Below are 18566 nucleotides of genomic sequence, written 5' to 3'. Positions count from 1 at the left end.
GGCCACCCGGACGCGGAGCCCCTGGCAGAGGTGACCCGGCCGTTGCCAGGTTTTTGTGTGCCCTGCTCTGTGTGGTCATGATGTAGGGCAGGCCATCGAATGACCCCGTGGGGTACACGGGACGGGCGTCGGTCCTGGGAGAGTCAGAGTGGGCGGCCGTCCACTGATCCTTCTCCCTGCCCTCAGAGCGCGTACCGTGGTTCGTAGGGATGTACGGATTTGTGTGCCGTAAGTACACGTCTCCCTGCGGGACTGCGGCCTTCGCGAGGGCAGGCATCAAGGCTGCCTTGCTCATCGGCAAATCTCCGGAACTTTCCGTGGTCCCTGGTATACAGAGTGCGCGGTAAATGTCTGTAGGATGATTCAGGGGTGTGTTTGGATGGCCGGGGGATCCAGAGAGATGAAGCCTGGCTTTTCTGTCTTGATCTGTCTGGTCTCCCGGAGGGAGGGAATAGGCCCCCGAGACCTCGGTTCTCACACAGATGGGATACGCATAGGTGTGTGAACTCCATCACTCGCTTCTTGGTTTGTAGCCGGATCTGGAAGGAGGTGGGGTCCTTGTCCTCTGCCCAACACCCTGGCCGCAGCACAGACCTTGGATGAGCCTGGCCAAAGGCTCGGTCTTGGCAAGGAGTGACCAGGTGTCTGGGCATGCGTCCTCTGGCCAGCAGGGAGCACCTGCTTGGAGTTCCGACTGCGAGCAGGGAACGGAGCCCCGGACTCCATCCTTCCAGTCTGTAGGTCCCTTGAGGATACTCCTGGTGCTGTGTCCAGTGAGAGCCCTGGGCACGCCGGGGGTCACTGTAACTTTGTGGCCTGGAGGGGGGACTTCCGTCCCCGAGTTCAGCAGAGTATGTTTGAGATCGAGCAAGCGAATGGGAGCGTCCCCATACTCGCAGCTCTTCCCAGAGCCGATTCTCCAGCCTGGGTGCTTTACGGAGAGGGGTCCACATCTGCAGCCGGCTCCCCAGCCCTGCCTCTGCCTGACTGCGCGAATTCAGGGAATCGCAAGGTCTCCCTGACGCCACGGGCTGAGCTTCGGTCGTTTCCGTGTTTCGCACCAACTAAGGGAACTTAGCGTTGCTGTCTGGCTTTGGGATCCTCCCCTTTCCTGACTGTGACCCCCTTTCCTGGAACCTTCACTTTGAAAGCGGCACGAGATGGGTGGAGGCTTTGGGGAGCTTGTATAGCCGAGGGTCAGCCTCAGGGTCAGGCAAGCTGCTGGCGGTCCCCGGAGACGGCACTGGGCACCCAGTGGGGGGTGTGGCATGGTCAGGCACCGCAGGAGAGGCCGCCCTCCGCCCCCCCCCCCCCCACACTTAACCGCGGGACCTGGGACACCACCGGTCCACGTTGAAGGAGGCACTTAGTTGTTCATTAATTCATTCAACAAACACGTTTTAAAAAACGTTGTATTCATTTATTTTGAGAGAGAAATAGAGAGCGCGCAGGGGAGGAACAGAGAGAGAGGGTGGGAGAGAGAGGATCCTAAGCAGGCCCCGTGCTGTCCGCGCAGAGCCCGACGCGGGGCTCTATCTCACAGAGATCACGACCTGAGCCGAAATCAGGAGTCGGACGCTCGACCGACTGAGCCACCCGGGCACCCAGCAAACATTTCTTGAGCTCCTATTGTGTTCCTGGCTCTCAGTGAGGCACTGTATGTGCTATTATCTCATTTAATCCTTACAATAACCTACGGGGTAGGGATTCTTGTGGTTCTCCTCCGGAAGAGGAGCCCAGGGACAGAGCAGTAGAATAAACGTTACCGTCACAGAGGGTAAACCCAGCCAGGTTTGGCCACAGAGGTGGCCTCAGAACTCTCCTCAGAACAACACCTGGGGTATGATGGTGGCAAAAAGGGGCACCTGAGGACCCCCGGCCACCACCACGGGGCCAGAGACCGCTTTAGAATAGGTGCAGCCCTGAGCGCAGCAGGCCCCCCATTTTCCACGGGCCAAGTGACCACCACTCTGGGAGCGGGATGGGGGCAGGGGTGAGCTCTCCGCTCAGGGCGCCCCGTGTGTTTTCAGTGCCAAGGGCAGAAGCAGTGACGGGAGGGAGTTGGGGACTTCTCTGTAGGGCCTGGCTGTGGGCCGCATCAGTTACCTGTTCCTGAGAGCCCCATTACTGGGTTGGTGAGCACCAGTTAGGACCTTGTTAAAGTTGGCCATGAAGGAGGACGGGTGATTGGAAGCAGCTCCCTGTGTGGGTCAGTGTCCTGGGTCCGGGGTTCAGGGCAAAGCTGTTTTGTGGTTGACATCACCCCTCAGTCTCCCTGCCACCAGAGTCCCCCCCCCCCCCCCCCCCCCCCCGCTTCCAGCCCAGCCTCTCTGTTCCCCTTCCCCCAGGCCCAGGCAGTGCCTTCTCCGAAATGTGAAGTTGATCGCGAGGGGGTGGGATGGACCCCCTGGCCTGATGAGGGAGAGGCAGCCTGCCCCAGGGGAAAGATCCGGACACACCTCAGTCTAATCCTGGAGCTTCTGGACCTTGGACAAATCTCTCTCCCTCTCTTCAGCCTCAGTTTCCTCGTCTGGAAAATGGGGCCGATCCCACCGACTCGTGGGATGGTAGGAAGACCTGAATTTCTGTCCCGCCCTCGCAGGTGGGGAGAACAGAGAGCCGCTGGGAAATGCGCATCTTGCTTGGGGAAGGTGGCACATTGTCACGGGGGTGTGGGGGGGGGGTGGGGTTTGGATCTAAGTGCTGGCTGCTTTGAGAGCTCAGCCAGAGCTATCCTGGGCCATGTCACCAAGGCCTCTGGATCCCTTGGGACTCGTGTAGGGCTTGTGTTTCAGGAGGCTTCAGATGCTGCCGGCCAGCTCGCCCTGCCTTGGTTGGGTGGACTGAGTATTTTTAGCTCTGAGTTTGCAAAGGTTTTTTTTTTCTTCCTGCCCAGACTTCTCTTGTGGGACAAAACAGACAGCCCGCTCCCCGAGAGAGGCAGAGCTTGGGCCTGAAGGGAAGGGGCTGGAGCCAGAGTGGACTCTAGTGGGCTTTGAAAGGGAGGCCTCCCCCAGTGTCCACGGCCTGCCGGCCTATGCCGCAGCGCTGGGCTGTGCCCCTGCAGCCACGCCGGAAGCTGCCTGCCCCTTCCTTGGAAAGCTGCATGCGTTCCAGGGTCTCCCACCTGCCTGCGTGGGAAGGGCCGGTGTGCACCTGGCTGCCGGAGTGGCTGAGGGGAGGGGGGGGGGGGCGGCCCTTGGTGCCCTGGGGTCCTGTCCCCTCTCCTGGTCACATGCCTCTGACTCATCAGAACAAGAACGTGGTCTTTTTGGGAGCGAGTTTTTAAAAATAGTCCAAGTCCTCCCTCCTGCCCTGCCCTACCCCTCTTGTGATCACACCCTGGCGTTGGCCCCAGACCTCTTTCCACACTGGTTCTGGGGAACCGCCTCTTGCACAGCTTGGCAGCGGGTTCGATTGGGAAGCTCTCCTGGGAGGAGCTGTCCCGGCCACGCGCTGACTTCAGAGAGGGAGGCACAGTCCTAGGAGCAGGTGTCCCGTGGGCCTTGGCCCCCGTCTCCCCTCCCCTGATGGTGGCGGTGGGCCTGACCCCGGGGCCGGCGTGGGACCAGGGATCCCTTCATTGACTTAGCAGGTGTGTGTTGAGGCGTGCTGGGGGCCGGGCACTGCCCTGGGGCTGTGGATGGAGCAGTGAACAAAACGCTAATTCTCCTGCCTCTGTCGAGGAAACTCATAGAAGCAACTGAAACGTTCAGATGTCCAGAGGTATTAAATGCATGAAGGCAGGGCAGCGGCGTGAGGGGGATGTGTGTGTACTATTTTAAAGAGGATGGATGGGGAAGGCCTCTCTTTGAGCAGAACCCTGGAGCAGATGACAGAGCCATCCATGTGTATGTCTGGGGGAAGAGCGTTCCAGGCAGAGGAAACAGCAAGTGCAAAGGTCCTGAGGTAGGAACGTGCATGAGGCGTCTGAGGAACTGCACGACGGTCCTTGTGACTGGGGTAGAGTAAGCCGTGTGGAGATGGGTAGGAGCTGCAGTTTGGGGTGGGGGGGCACACCAGGTAGGGCCTTGTGGGGACCCTGGCTTCCATTCTGAATGAGGTAGGAAAGCACTGGAGGGTTCGAACAGCGGTGTGCCTGGGCTGCCGTGTCGTGAACAAAGTGTGTGGGGCGGGGGGGGGGGCGGGGGTGAAAGTGGAAACAGGAGACCGGTCTGGGGCTGTTTTAATGGTCCAGGTGAGAGGCGGTGACAGTTTGGCCCAGCGTGGCGGCAGAGGAGATGGCGAGAAGTCATCGGAGTCTGGATCCATTTAGAAGGCAGAGCCAACAAGGTTTGCTGAGGCGTTGGGATGTGGCTGTGGGAGAGGGAAGGGGTCAAGGCGAGGCGGAGGCTTGAGCTCCAGCCCCCCGGCAAGCTGGCGCCGCCATCGGGTGAGATGGGCGGCCGAGGAGGAGTCAGGTGGCCGTCGGGAGCTGGGACGGATGTTAACTTCAGGATGCCCCGCTGTCCGCGGAGCAGGCCGGTGGGGAGAAGGTCAGGCTGGAGGTGTCACCGCAGAAACGGTCTCCAAAACCGAGAAACAGGCGCGGTTGCCCAGGGAGGCATCTTCGAGTCAGGCCCGAGTCATGAGCCTGGCGGTAGCCCAGTGGTACCATGGGAGGAAAGGGGGCTGGGAGAGGAGCCCCGGAGAGGGAGGAGAGCAGAGAGAGAGGGTTGCAAGAAGGGAGAAATGGGCTCCACTGGCTTGGGCACCTCGGAGCAGTGGGGGCAGATACCCCTCCTCCCACCCACCTGGTTCCGCAGAGAAAGGGAGCGGGTCCCGGACAGGGGTTGCAGGCAACGCTTGCACAAGGGGAGCAGGGGAAGCTGGTGGTGGGTGGAGGAGATCAGGGAGGTTTAATTAATTAATTAATTAATTTACTTATTTATTTATTTAGAGAGCAAACGAGTGAGGGAGGCGCAGACAGGGAGCACGCGAGAGAATTCTAAGCAGGTTCCGCACGGACGGCACAGAGGCCGATGCGGGGCTTGAACTCAACAAACCCGTGAGATCATGACCTGGGCCGAAATCCAGAGTTGGCCATTTAATGGACGGAGCCCCCCGGGCGCCCCTCTTAGTGCCTGTTTGTTTATTTAGAGGGTGAGGGGCAGGGGAGGGGGAATCCCAAGCAGGCCCCTCCCTGCAAGCACGGAGCCCGACATGGGGTTCAGACCCACAAACTGTGAGATCATGACCTGAGCCGAGATCGAGACTCGGACGCTTAACCGACTGAGCCACCCAGGCGCCCCCGCGTTTTAATTTTTAAGAAGGGCGGTCGCGCAGCATCTTTATGGTGGCGGGGCGTGACCCAGGAGAGAGGAGCTGAGGTTCTCCTGGCTGTGTCATCTTCTCCCCAGAAGGACCACCTCCCTCCTCACAAACCCTCCCTCCCCCTCCTCCCTCCCCCAGCCCCCAAGTTCCTCCCCTTCTGGCCTCAGCTCAGGGTCCAGGGTCTTGTTGTCTAAGCGGGGTCGACATGAGGAGGGTGCCGGGGTTCCCCCATCGGGAGGCCCGTGGGTCTGTGAGCACCCGGGGTGGGACAGGCCAGGGGAAGGGCCACTGCCCTCCTCCCGGAAGGGCGGGAAGCAGGAGGCACACGGCCGGTCTGGAGCCCTGCTGGAATCCAGCCGTGTGAAACCATCTCCCTGACCGAACCCCGACTTCCCTGCTTGGGGAAGTCAGTCCCCTGCATCCCGAGGGAGGGGGGCGGCATGCCGGGCACCAGAGGGGGGATGCCCGCTGGGTACAGGTCAGGAACCAGGACGCCACCCTCAACTCCAGCCCCTCGGGCTGGGAGGTCGGGGCTGAGAGCCGGGCTGCCGGTGTGGAGGGGGCCGGAGCCGTGGGCCGGCTCCCATCTGTGGTGTTTGGGGAGCCGGGCGCCGAGTCTCCTGGGGGCTGTCTGTCGTGTGGTAACGAGTCGCACCTTCTGGCGAGTTCCTGTGCGTGCCACGCCACGTTGCAACGTTTGCTACCTTGTTCGTGGCTCATCTTAACCCGAGATGCCCCCTCCCCGTAGTGCATATACGCAGCTAAGCAAGTTCTGGCAAGTACTGTAGCCAGGATTGCAATCAGTCTGACCCCAGAACCCCTGCCCCAGGCTCTGATCTGGAATGAAACGTGGGCCCAGAATCCGCTGGGCTTCTGTGGGATCACTGCCTGGCGGGAAATGCGGGCTCGGCACCCCTACTTCCGTGCTCAGGGAGCCTCCTGCCCTGCAGGTGCAGGTACAGACCTCCTGGGGTTTGCTGCCTGAGGACGGGAACTTGGGCCTCTCCTTTGTTCCTTTGTCCCCAGTCCCCAGCTCCCCCCCCTTCCCTGGCAGGCAGTAGGTGACCAGTGAAATGTTTGTTGAGTGGGGGATGGGCGAACACCGGCACTGTCACTGGGAAAGTTGCTGGAGGTGAGCCTGACCCTCCCCGCCCCCGCTTTCACCGGCGGGCTCACCCCATTTCCCATGGAGGGGCCCTTCCCTGGAAGCCCCAGCTCCCCCAGCCTCTCTGGAGGCCTGGGGTATTTCTGCAGCCCGGACAGTCCATCCTTCCCCTACATCAGCTTTGTCAACTTGGGTGGAGTCAGGCACACCTTCCTTTCCTGGTCCCGCCTCGTGCTCCCCGCTGACTTCAGGCAAAGGCTTTGCCGATCTGAGCCTCAGTTTCCCGTCTCTCAAAGACAGGGAAAGAAGCCCACCTCTCAGGTTTGCTGCTGGCATGGAAATGCCCTGCCTCTAGACTGAGCGACTACAGCCATGCCGGCACGAACATTACCCGGCAGGGTGTGTGTGTGTGTGTGTGTGTGTGTGTGTGTGTGGTGCTTCCGGGGAAACTGAGGCTCAGAAGGGTGAAGGGGAGGCAAAAAGTCAACGCTGCCCCTGTCCCGCCTCCAGACTGTGGGCCGTGGGGCCCCATCACACAGCCCGCCCGGGACGTGGCCAAGGGCCTGGACCCTCTAGGGAGGAGGACAGGAGATGAGGGCAGGACGGTTCAGCCCATAGTAGGAGGCTTTTCCCCGGGTCCTTCAGCCTGGAGCCTCTTGCCTGGGCTGGATTCCTGCAGACAGAGGAGGTAATGCGCTAGGGGCTGAGAGAGGAGGGGGGCACCGGGGACCAGCCTGGGGCAGCCCTGTTTATATACATGATCCACTAGCTGCTCCCGGCTGGTTTGGCTCTCATTTCCCAGGCGGCAGCTCCCAGGGATCCCCCCCCACCAACCCCTGCCCCGAGGGGTGCTGAGTCTGCCCAGGGGCCTCCTCCTGGGGGCTCCTCCCCACCTGTCCTGCCTGGGGATCATTGACCAGGGACATGCCTAGGAAGTCCCCGGGGGAGGAAGGCTGGGGGCTGGGGGTGCCTACTCTGGGCAGGGACAGAGCCTCCATTGTATGAGGCTTCAGCCATTGACCAAGCCTCGCTCCTGCCCGCAGCCTGGAGGGAGCTCCTCTCAGAGCCTTCCTCCCCCATCCCTCGAGGGAAGCCCATTGAGTGGCCTGGCACCTAGTGGGTGAGAGAGCCGGCCTCCTTGTCCCTCTGGCATTTGGAGGCTTGTGAGGGGCAGGGAAGCGCCCCCCCCCCCCAGTGCCCTCACTTGTTACCCGCCTCCTGCTCCTTGCTGGGGATTTTGCTTAGAACCAGCCTGAGGGGCCTGCCTTGGCTCTCCCCGCCCACAGCCTGGGGACTCCCTGCTCAGGATTGCGTGGCCTGGGACAAATCCCTCAGCCTCGTCGGCCTCATCTGTCAGGGGAATGAAATTAACTCAAATGTCCAGCATGCAGCTTGGTGCACAGCCGTGTCAGCTGTCATTTCGTGATCTCAAGAGTGATGAGGGTCACAAAGGACAGGGTCAGGGACGCCTGGGTGGCTCAGTCTGTTAAACGACTGACCTGGGCTCGGGTCATGGTCTCCCTGCTCGTGAGTTCGCGCCCCGCGTCGGGCTCTGTGCTGACAGCTCCGAGCCTGGAGCCCGCTTCAGAGTCCGTGTCTCCTTCTCTTTGCCCCTCCCCTGCTCCTCCTCTGTCTCTCTCTGCCTCTCAAAAATAAATACACATTAAAAAAGAATTTAAAAATAAAAAAGGACGGGGCCAGGAGGCTGGTGGGCAGTTGGTCTGGGCTTCGTTGAGCAGTCTGCAGAGTGGGATGGCTGTCTGTCCTTGGGACGGCTGTCCGTCCCCAGAGAGCAGCAGGGACTCCAGGCAGGGAACTAGCACGCGTCACGAACCCACCCACCGGCGTGATCAGGTGCCATGGCGTTTACACCTGCATCTGAGAGTCAAGGGCAGGAGGCACCAGAGGATTAACCTCCTGAGGTCTGGCGGCCGGAGAGAAGCAGCTTTAGCATCTGAGTCCTTCCTTCCCGTAGGTCTCTTTCCGGGGCTCTGAGTTCCGGACGTGTGCCCCTTGCTGTGGCTCCTGCGGCGTCTTCTTGGACGAGGCGCCGTGTCTCTCCAGGGGTGCTGGGAGATGATGTCTCCCTCCAGAGCCCCCAGCAGGTGGCTGCTTGCTCTGAGGGCAGAGCTGTGGGCGCCCTGCTTCCCCGCACGCAGAAGCTGCGGGTCCCCCCCCCCCCCCCCCCACTGCCCAGCTGGCATCCCCACCTCCCCCTCCCGGCTCCGGTCTTTCCGGACAGGGCCGAGGATACCCGAGGGGTCTGAGGTTCCCCCCTGGGTCATGCCCTTCTTTCCATCCGGCAGGAAGCCCAACACCCACAGCTGCCCCAGGCCCAGGGACACGCCGGCCGCACGGGGTCCACAGTGAGTAGATCCCAGGCAGGCGAAGGTTCTCAGGCTCTCGGGTTCGCAGCCCCTGGGCTTAGTTCGGTGCAGTTGAGCGGCTGTTGTCTAGCATGTTGTCTAGTGTTCCAGACACTGAGATGACAAGAAGTCACAGTCCACTGAGGGAGACAGTTATAACGGGTGTGTGTGTGTGTGTGTGTGTCCCAGAATCACTTGTGCCCTTTGAAAATAGACTAGACTTTCCTTGGCTGCATCCCTGAGCTGTCAGAATCATGGACTTGGGACACATGTTTTTTTTTTTGTTTTTTTTTTTTTTTTTTTTTTTTTGAGTTTCACAACCAGCCTTGGGAACCATGTCATGAAATCAGTGGGTTTTGAAGGTTCAGTAGGAGTTTGCTCGCTGGCTGTGAGAGGGCGTTCTAGCTGGAGGGTGTAAACAGCCTGAGCAAAAGGCCCAGAAGTATAAACCAGGTTGGCAGGGACAGGGGCCTGACGACCCTTATGAGGGCTGAGCATGGGAGCTGCTGAGGCCCGAGAGAGGTCAATGGAGAAGGGTGAGGGGTGGGTCCCTGAGGGCCTCACTTGGGTCCTGGACTTCATTCTGGAGGCGAAAGGAAGAGCCTGAGGGTATGTGTTGTGGAATTGGTCACTGTGGCAGCTGAGGGTCGGGGCAGGTCAGCCAAGTGTATATCTGACAAAAGGCCAAAAGTCACAGAAACCTCTGGAAGGGTGCAGTTGCGTGGAGAAGCCCTGGTCCTGCCCGGCCCAAGCGCCTGGCCTTGCTGGCCTGTCCCACACGTTTCTCCTGGCTTCCAGGAGACAGACACAGGTGCCTCTGAGACCAGGTTTGAGATGGCTGGGGGGGCTAGAAACTTTTTCTTGTTTCCCTCCAAGCAAAACTGGGTGGCGGTCCCCGTTGCGGAGCAAGGCTGCCGGAGTTGGATATGCCAGCATCTGCTGCTTCCCCAGCTTCTGGGACTGACTTCCTGCCTGTCTGGACCCCCTGCCACTCTCCCCTCCCCTGTCCTCTGGCCTCTCTCCCCAGAGGCCAGCGTCCCCTGTCCTCAAACGCCTGGCCCAGCCTGTGCAGCCTCCCTGACTTTGCGGAGCCCCTCCAGGGGTCTTCTCCAGGCCTGCTGTAGGAAAGAGGGATCGGGCCACTCAGGGATTGGGGGTGGGAGGTGGCTCCGACTGGGGTGAGCCTCACGAGCTAATGAGGGGGAGGTGGGTGCAGGCTGGAGGACGGTCTCCTACCGGGCCTCAGGGCCGGATGGACCTTGAACTCTAGAGGTAAGGAGGAAGTGATAAGCTCTTTGATTAAATTAGACCCGGAAGGTACCTGCTCTGGTGAGCAGGGCGGCTGCCGGTGGAGGGAGGTGCTCATGCTGGCTGCTCTTGGGTGGTCCCCGTCATGGGCTCACCCTGCCGGGTCCCCCTGCCGCCCAAGAGCTGGAGCTTCCTCCTCGGCTCCTCTCTCTGTCGCACAGCCCCCGGCTAGCCATTCTGCACCCTGTAGCGGGAAACGGCACTGTTGAGGGGGTCTGCCCGCCTGTCCAGTCTTGACAGGTGTTTCCAAAGAGATGACCCCCCCACCCCCCCGAAGAGGAAGAAGTCTAGGACCCACCTGCCGAGCTCAGCACAGTGAACGCGACAGGGATAGCAGCGACCGGCGTTTCCAGAGAGCTTGCTCTGCGCGTCTCGTCTCACTGATGCAGGACCCGTACGTGGCAGGTCCTCGTGAGGAAGGCGTCAGCTGCGCTGCGGGGAAGCAGCAGAGCCGGGGGACTGGAACTCAGAGCTGACACCGGATCTCACCCTTTTAACCGTGGCCCTTGTGTCTCTGTCCCTGCGGCACAGGAGTGCTGCCGCACAGGGCCCCTTCCCTGCGTGACGCGGTTTCCACATCTGAAAAGCCAGAGCAAGGTCGTGGTCAGTGTCTGTGCTTTCTGGTTCTGGTTCTGACCTGCTAGGATATTTTTTTTGCCTTGATCTTCTTTTTTTTTTTTTTTTTAGAAACGGGAGTGTTTATTTTTGTTTTTCCTTATTTTAACACTCACCCGAACTGAAAACATCCTAACTACCTGCCTGGGTTTCCTCGTGGGCCTTTTCCTCCGTGCGCTTTTCAAGCACAGTCCTCTACTCCGCTGGGCCACTTGCGGTTCCCCGCCGGCTCTCTTCCACCAGCTGGACTGCCCCTTTTGCCAGAGACTGTCATGGCAAGAAGGTTCTGGAGCCCTTTTCAGAGAGAGACTCGTGTCGGGGTCATCACGACATATTTCTTCTGGCTCAGGCTCCCCCCCCCCCCCCGCCCCCCTTGAGAGCTCCCAGACCACGCATAGCTCAAGGAAGACTTAAAAAAAAAAAAAGAAGAAGAAAAGGAAATAGCCAAGCCACTCGACCTGTTTGCTTAGCGAGTTCATTCCCACAGCCTGGCTCCTTGCTCGTAGGAGCCCGGGAGATAGTCTGGATAGGGGCGGTCTTGCCCACTTTATAAAAGGGCAGCCCAAGCCTCCGAGAGGCTGAGGAAGGACCCGAGCCCAGCCTGCAGGTGGATCCAGTTGCCCCAGGCTCCCCTAGTGCGAAGTCCTTCTGTGGGCCTCCCCCAGGGGCCCTGACACTCCGGGGGTATAGAATCCGGACACAGGGTCCCGTTTGCTGTCTCCCTTTTTGGTGCTGACAGCTTCGAGGATGGGCATCTTGGTGTCGACTGGGCCTCCCAGGGTTTTGTGGTTGACCTCGTGTATGCTGCTGGGAGTCCCGTGGGGCAGGCAGTGGGACCCCATTTTACAGATAAGGATACTGAGGCTCAGCTCACCTGCCAGTGGAGATGAGACTCTGGCCTGGGTCCCCAGCTCCCAAGGTAGAGCTGTGCTCACCACAGCCTGTTATGTGTGTTAATGAGAGCCATCTACCAGTGTCCCCCGGGGACCCTTCCAAGAGCTTTACATGAAGTTACTCTTTTTTTTTTTTAAAGTTTATTTATTTATTTTGAGAGCGAGAGCGAGAGCTCAAGCAGGTAAGCAGGTGAGGGGCAGAGAGAAGGAGAGACAGGATCCCGGGCAGGCTCTATACCGTCAACGCAGAGCCCAACGTGGGACTTGAACTCACGAGCCCTGAGATCATGACCTGAGCCGAGATCAAGAGTCGGACACTTAACCCAGTGAGCCACCCAGGTGCCCTCGAATTTACTCTTAATTGTCTTAATAACCTGGTGAGCTGGCTATTTTTTAGTCCCCATTTTGCAGATGAGTAAATGAGGCCCTGAGATGGGGGCTAAGGGACTCATCCAACGTGTCATGGCTACTGAGTGGCGGGACCCAGTCAGGTAGCCTGAACTTCTTCCTAACTGTTGTTCCATGAGGGTCTCTAGTGGTGGCAATGGCTGCTCCTTCACATACATGCACCCTTCTGAGACAAGGGGCACATGTGTGCCAATGGCCACAGGCTATGGGTGTGCATGGGGCTGCAGGTCCGGGTCCTTGCCTGTAGCAGGTGCCTCACCCCCAGATTAGCCTGTAGCAGACGCCCCCCCCCCCAGATTAGTTTATAGCAAGTGCCCCCCAGATTATCCTGTAGCAAGTGCCCCCCCAGATTATCCTGTAGCAGGTGCCCCAGATTAGTTTATAGCAAGTGCCCCCCCAGGTTAGCCTGTAGCAGGTGCCCCCCCCATCAGATTAACCTATAGCAGACACCCCCCCAGATTCCAGGCTCGAAGTCTGGGGTTCAAGAACCACCACTCCTTGTGGTTCAAGGAGGGAGAGGACGGCTAGGGGCCAAGGCCCCCATTGAACCCCGGTGTTGTCAGCCGTTCCCTTGCCTCTGTGACCTCAGGCAGATCCCCGCTTCTCTGTGCCTTGGTTTCCTCATCTGTAAACACAATCATGCAGATGAAGCTTCAGGTTCCATAAATGCTGGTGTCTCCCTCCCTTCCTGGGGAAGGCCTGGGGCTCAGGGAGGAGGGCAGGGTGTGAATCAACCCTGAGGGTGAGGGGAAAAGGGAGGACAGGGGGCTTTCTGGCCTGGAGGGAAATGACCCTGGGTTTCTGTGACATGAAAAAAATCATATTTAAGCCGCAGTTTGCACGAGAGCCTGGGTTAGAGCCTCCCTTTGTCCTCCTGTGAAATGGGCGTCAGTCTCCCTGCTCCGGAAGGACGGACCTGCATGAGGAAGGTTCTCTGGCTGTTGTTTGATCTCTTGACTCGCAAGGGAATTTGCAGACATTTGAGGTCCTTTCCCCAAACCCTTTGCTGAGGATAAAATTTTAGTCCGGACAGTCTTGAGCGCGTGGTTAGAAGGCACAGCTACCCACTTGGTGGAGAGCAGTTTGCGTTCAACCGAAATGGAAACTGCCGTTCTCCTCCTCGAACTGGCAGGTGCCCTGTGGGTTCACGTCCATTTCCACAAGCCCCTCCACATGGAGGCCGTGTTGTTCATGATGCCCAAACCCCGGGAACACCTCAGTGTCCAACGATAGAGATCCCCTCGATTATGATCTATCCAAAAAAAAAAAAAAAATCCCCAAACTCTGTGGCCATTAAGCAGAGGGAGACTGATGTCTGTACCGTTCTGAAATGGTTGCCAAGCTTCTTAAGCTTTTCTATATTTATTTTTACTTACTAAAAAAATTTTTTTAATGTTTATTTTTGAGAAAGAGAGAGAGAGACAGAGACAGAGCACGAGCAGGGGAGGGGCAGAGAGAGAGGGAGACCCAGAATCCGAAGCAGGCTCCAGGCTCCGAGCCGTCCGCACAGAGCCCGACGCGGGGCTCGAACCCACGAACCACGAGATCACGGCCTGAGCTGAAGTCGGATGCTTAACCGACTGAGCCACCCAGGCGCCCCCAAGCTTCTTAAGCTTTAAAAAAAGGCGGGTACAGCACAGTGGGTGCGGCGGGCTCCCTCCCGCATGAAACGATGCGTATACGGGACAGGTATAAGCTGGCACACACACACGGGACATTTAGAGGGACTCCTAAGGACAGCGGTCACTTCGGTGGGGGGGCGGGGTGGCTGGGGAAGGGAGACTTACTTTTTGCTGTGCACCCTTTATACTGCTTGGGTTTCGAGAGGCACTAGAGTGTGGTGGCTACTTAATGAGTGTGGACCGGGGCTGGGGTGGGGGGGGGGTGGTCTATGGCCTGGGTTCAAACCCCGGCTCTGGCGCTTAGTACATGTGTGATGCTGGGCAACTTACTTAACCACTCTGGGCTTCGTTTTTCTCATAGTTTGGGTTAACAGATGTTAATATTTGTAAAGTGCTTAGAATAGCATCTGAGACGTAGCAGGCACCATGGGAATGTTTGCTGTTATCAATTAATTGCTATTTACATGTGTCCTATGTTTATTTAGGAAGGCAGTTAATGAAAATAAAGGCTTTAGGACGGGAGAGGAAAAAAACAGGCACACAGCCAGTTTGTGGCAGGGGCTGATTGGGTTGGAGGGCTCGTGCTTTCCCTCCAGGACTGATTCTGTCCTCTACAGAAAGGTCTAGAAGGACAGCCCTTAGCTCGGAATCGGGGGAGTGCCGGTGGGGAGCGGGGAGAGCTCTTTCTCTCACCGCGGGACTTCTTGCAAGGTTGGCTGCAGGGCCCGGGAAGCCCAGCAGAGCCCCCACTTTGAGGTTGCGCTCCCGGCTCCAAGCATTTGGGATTCTACCCCTGTCTCTGGCCATCTGCCTCTCTGCAGCCTTTTACTTCCCTTACGCCCATGTGCCAAGGCCAGTGGCCCCTCGCCAGCTGGCCAACCCTGTGGGGCAGGACGGGGAGAGACAAAGAAAGAGTGAACGGCCTTCAGTGGGGCTGCAGGCGGGGCTGGTGCGAGGGGCCGGCCTCCAGGGAGCTGTGGTCAGTGGGCAGCGGGAGGAGGAAGTGTCCAGTCACATCCATGACCGTGCAGGCACGATCCAGCTTCTGGAACACAGGGGCCTGAGTGTGATCCTGGCCTCTGGGGCTGGAGTTTGCCTGCAAGCCAGAAGGGATGAGAGGGGTTGTCTAGCCGGACCCACTGGGCTGCCCCGGGTCTCCGGTCTGGGGTGGCCAGGGTTTTCTGGGAAGATGGGGTTACGGCTCTGCAGCTGCTGGTGTTCTGGGTTAATGATTTATGGTGGGTGGGGGCTGGGCCCTTTCTGGGGCTGTCCTGTGCTCCCGGAGCCGCTGGGGAAGGAGCCGGAGAGCTGGCGGGCTGGAGCACCCGGCCGTGAGCCAGTGACCCCTTTCTGTTGACGAAACTTTGCCCTTAAACGCCAGCTAATTAGATTTCTGGCCTTTTTTTTCCCCACAGGCGAGCGGCTGGGACGGTGCTGGTTTGAGCTGGACCTTGTCTGATGGCTTCCTCCAACCCTCCTCCACAGGCTGCCGTAGGTAAGGTACCCCAGGCTTCCCGCCCGACCCTCCTCTGAACGGGCCCTGGGGCTGGCCGAGGGCCACCGGCCCTGGGTGTGAATCCTGCCCTGCTGGTGGTTGGCTGTGCGCTCTTGGGCAAGTGACTTCACCCCTGTGCCTCAGTTTCCTCGCCTGCAACAGGGAAATCATAATTTCCTTGTCACACAGAGTAGGCTCCAGACGAGGCTCGAGTCTTGACCTAAGATGCCCCGGAGACTTTAAACTTTGAAGGCCACAACCCTTAGACTTGACCGCAGCCGTGTCGTGTGCTTGGGGGGCGGAGGGGAGTGAGGCTTATGAGTTGAGGGCAGCGACCCCAGGTTGGAGGGGAAGGCATTGGGGCCGCCCGCCTCCATCTGCCAAGGTCCCGAGGTCAGGTCGTCTAGCAGCGGCAGGGTCACCAGAGTTATTGAAAAGAAGAAGAAGAAGAAGAAGAAGAAAAATCCATGCTTATGCTAACAAATTATTTGTCGTTAATCTGAGATCCAGTTCGATGTCCTGTAGTTTATCTGGCAAAGCCTGGCAGTGGGGCCTCGGACACCGTAGGCAGAATCCAGAACCTTGGAGGAGCTGGACACCCTTGTCCCACTGGGCCCAGATTCCTGTCCATTCATCCTCCTTTGGGGGACGCAGATAGCAGAGAGGTCCCGCCTGAGGGCTTTTTTCACCAGCCCAGCCCTGCCACTGACACCGTGGGCTTGGCTGAACGACTTGGTGACTCCGTGGCTGTTTCATCAGCCGGAAACGTGGGGTTGGTAATGACACCCTCTCCTGTGCTGTTGCAAGGTTTAAATATATGTAAAGCCCGGGTGTGTGGTAATCAATCGCTCAATGAATAGAAGCTATTATCACCATGGGGTGTTGCGGGGCAAGGCCAAGTGTGCCGGGCTCTGAACCCCGGGCCAAGACCAAGGAGAGGTCCCTTCCTCCCTGAGCCCTCGTGTTCTTCTCCGAAGGGTGGGGACCAGCACAGTGAACCCACCTTCACGGTGCAGGGTGGCTGCTCAGGCGTCCTGCCTCCCCCGGCCTTGCCGGGGTTGGCTCTCCCGAGGACGGGAGTGCGTCCAGGAACATCAAAGGCATATGTGGCTGGTTCTGGTCCTGCCACCTGTCGGGATGGGTGGGAAGGGCTCAGTTCAGCTCTCATTATCCAGGGAGGGGCCTTCTGATTTTTCCTTCTGATAAGGAGCCACGTCTGGTTGCCTTGGGTCTCAGGAGCATGGGAACAGGGCTGTGGGGACCAGGGCATCTTCTGATGCCCGACTGTGGCTTTGATCCCAGGATGCCCCCTGCCCTGCCTCCTGCTGCCGTGGGCATTTTGCACCCTTTCTCCTGCCCAGCAACAATGAGGAACACAATGATTTTGCGATTAAACCCATTCGGTCCCATTCAGCAAACATTTGACAGGCATTTCCTTGTTCTGGCTGCATCTGAAACTCGGGCCAGTGCCACCTGGTGGAGACAGGCTCTTCTCTGAGAACTTCCTGTTGTCTTACTAAATGAAACTCAAATCCCCCGAAACACCTCTGCAGTGTCCCGTCGCTGCCCTCCTCCTCGCCCGCGTCTGCGCCCCCACTGGCTCACGGGCCGTTCGTTCCCCGCTCCGGCCGTGGCCTCAGCCTCTGGAGCACCAGCTCGATACGAGCCTGTGGGACCTTCACTCGTCCTGCAAGGCCCTGTGAAGGGGCAGCCCCGGCCAGCCTGAGCCCCCCTCTGCTGTCGCTGGGCACTGGCTCAGTCCCTTGTGTGCTATGGCCATCTCTTGCCATATTTGCCTGCCCGCCTCACCTGCAGTGAGCTCCTTGATGTGAGGGGTCCCGTCTTATTGGCCCAGGGGCTGCTGGGAACAGTCCTCGGGATGCAGGCGTGACTGTATTGACGGATGTCCCTGCTCACAGCCTGTGGGCCGGTGGCTCAGTGGGCCAGGCCTGTGATTGGGAAGGCCTGCCCATCTCCCCTAGGGCCTGGGGCTGGGCTCTGACTGAATAATAATAATAATAATAATAACAACGAAGATAATGGTAAGGATGCAATGACACAGGACAATGAGTGGGACCATTATTATCAGAATAGCTAATGTCAGTGAGCACGTACCTCACACCGGGTGCTTTATGTGTGTCAGTTCATTCCGCCCTCCTGTCCTCACCCCGCCCCCTCTGCTCGCCTGTGAGGTAGTCACTGTCACTGTCCTCCTTATGGGTCAGGAAGCCGCCGCCTGTACGGATAAAATGACCTGATGCTCAGGCAGCATCTAGGAGAGCTGGGGTTGGAGCCCAGTGGTCTGGCTGTGACACCCTAGTCACCTAGTCACCCTGTGACACTGGTCATGCACACGGTATCCCTGCCGCCTCTCAGGCAGATTCAAGTGGGCAGGGGCCAAGGGCACCGAGAGAGAGAGAGAGAGAGAGAGAGAGAGAGAGAGAGAGAGAGAGTAAGCCAGGGAGGGGCAGAGAGAGGGAGACACAGAATCCGAAATAGGCTCCAGGCTCCGAGCTGTCAGCACAGAGCCCGACGCGGGGCTCGAACCCACGAACCGTGAGATCATGACCTGAGCCGAAGTCGGACGCTCAACCGACTGAGCCCCCCAGGCGCCCTGTGGTGTTTTCAAACTTTTAATACCACAACCCATAGACATGGCAACAGGAGTGTGTGTGCGCACGTATGTGTGCGCGTGTGCGTTCAACAGATGCTTGCTGTGCACCTACTATGTGCTGGCACTGTACCAGATGCTGGGGATATAGGTGACAGTGGACAAAACAGACCAGAATTCCTTATGAGCTCACGTATGTTCTAGTGAGGGCCCAGTAAAATAAAAGCGTCAAACCTCGTTGCTGACGAGGGCCGTAGAGCAAAGTAAAGCAGGCGAGTCAAATGGGGAGTCCCGGGGTGTCTCTGTGGGCAGGTTCGCTCACAGCAGCCTCACCTGCAGGTGACCTGTAGTAAACACCTGAAGGAGGTGAGAGCAGGAGAAGATGCCTGGGGAAGAGCATTCCGGACCCCAGGACTGAAAGTGCAAAGGTCCTGAGGCAGGAGCACATCTGGCACGTTCACGGTGTAGCAAGGAGACCAGTGTGGCTGTGTGGGGCGAGCGAGGGGAGAGCGGTAGAAGGTTCTAGACCACCTGTACGTGTGTGTGTATATATACCCTGGAACAGAACTGTCAAAAGCAATATCGAGAGTAATCCCAAGTGTGACTTTATAAACCTAAAATATTTAAAAATATCTCAAATAAGCATTTCAAAAATGAAACAAAAGGCTGCCCGGGGAATCCCCTAATTGATTTTGTGACTCACCAGCGGGTTGAGAGCCAGAACATGAAAGCTACTAACCTGGCTTCTGACTCAGCCCCGGGATTTCTCGTGTCAGTTCATCATCTCAGGGCCCACCCAGCATCCAAGGGGGCAGCAGGGCTCAGTGGAGCATGTAGGATGGGAGCTAAGACAGAACGGGGCTCAGATC

At 58.6% G+C, this 18566-nt stretch overlaps 1 protein-coding gene across 4 annotated transcripts in view; it reads left to right on the top strand.

The window, feature by feature from the left end:
* ARHGEF10L (Rho guanine nucleotide exchange factor 10 like) overlaps positions 1–18566 on the top strand; it is a 143424-nt gene that overhangs the window by 20282 nt on the left and 104576 nt on the right. For all 4 annotated transcript variants that reach the window (XM_060621160.3, XM_060621158.3, XM_060621163.3 and 1 more), the window contains exon 2: positions 15007–15086. In XM_060621160.3, coding sequence (XP_060477143.3) covers positions 15050–15086 — 37 coding nt within the window. In that variant the 5' untranslated portion in view covers positions 15007–15049. The remainder of the gene's footprint in view (positions 1–15006; positions 15087–18566) is intronic.

Source organism: Panthera onca, chromosome C1 (assembly GCF_046562875.1).
Source record: "Panthera onca isolate mPanOnc1 chromosome C1, mPanOnc1 haplotype 2, whole genome shotgun sequence".
Classification (NCBI taxonomy): Eukaryota; Metazoa; Chordata; class Mammalia; order Carnivora; family Felidae; genus Panthera; species Panthera onca.
The sequence above is the reverse complement of the archived record's forward strand: the minus strand, read 5'-3'. Positions and strand labels throughout refer to the sequence as shown.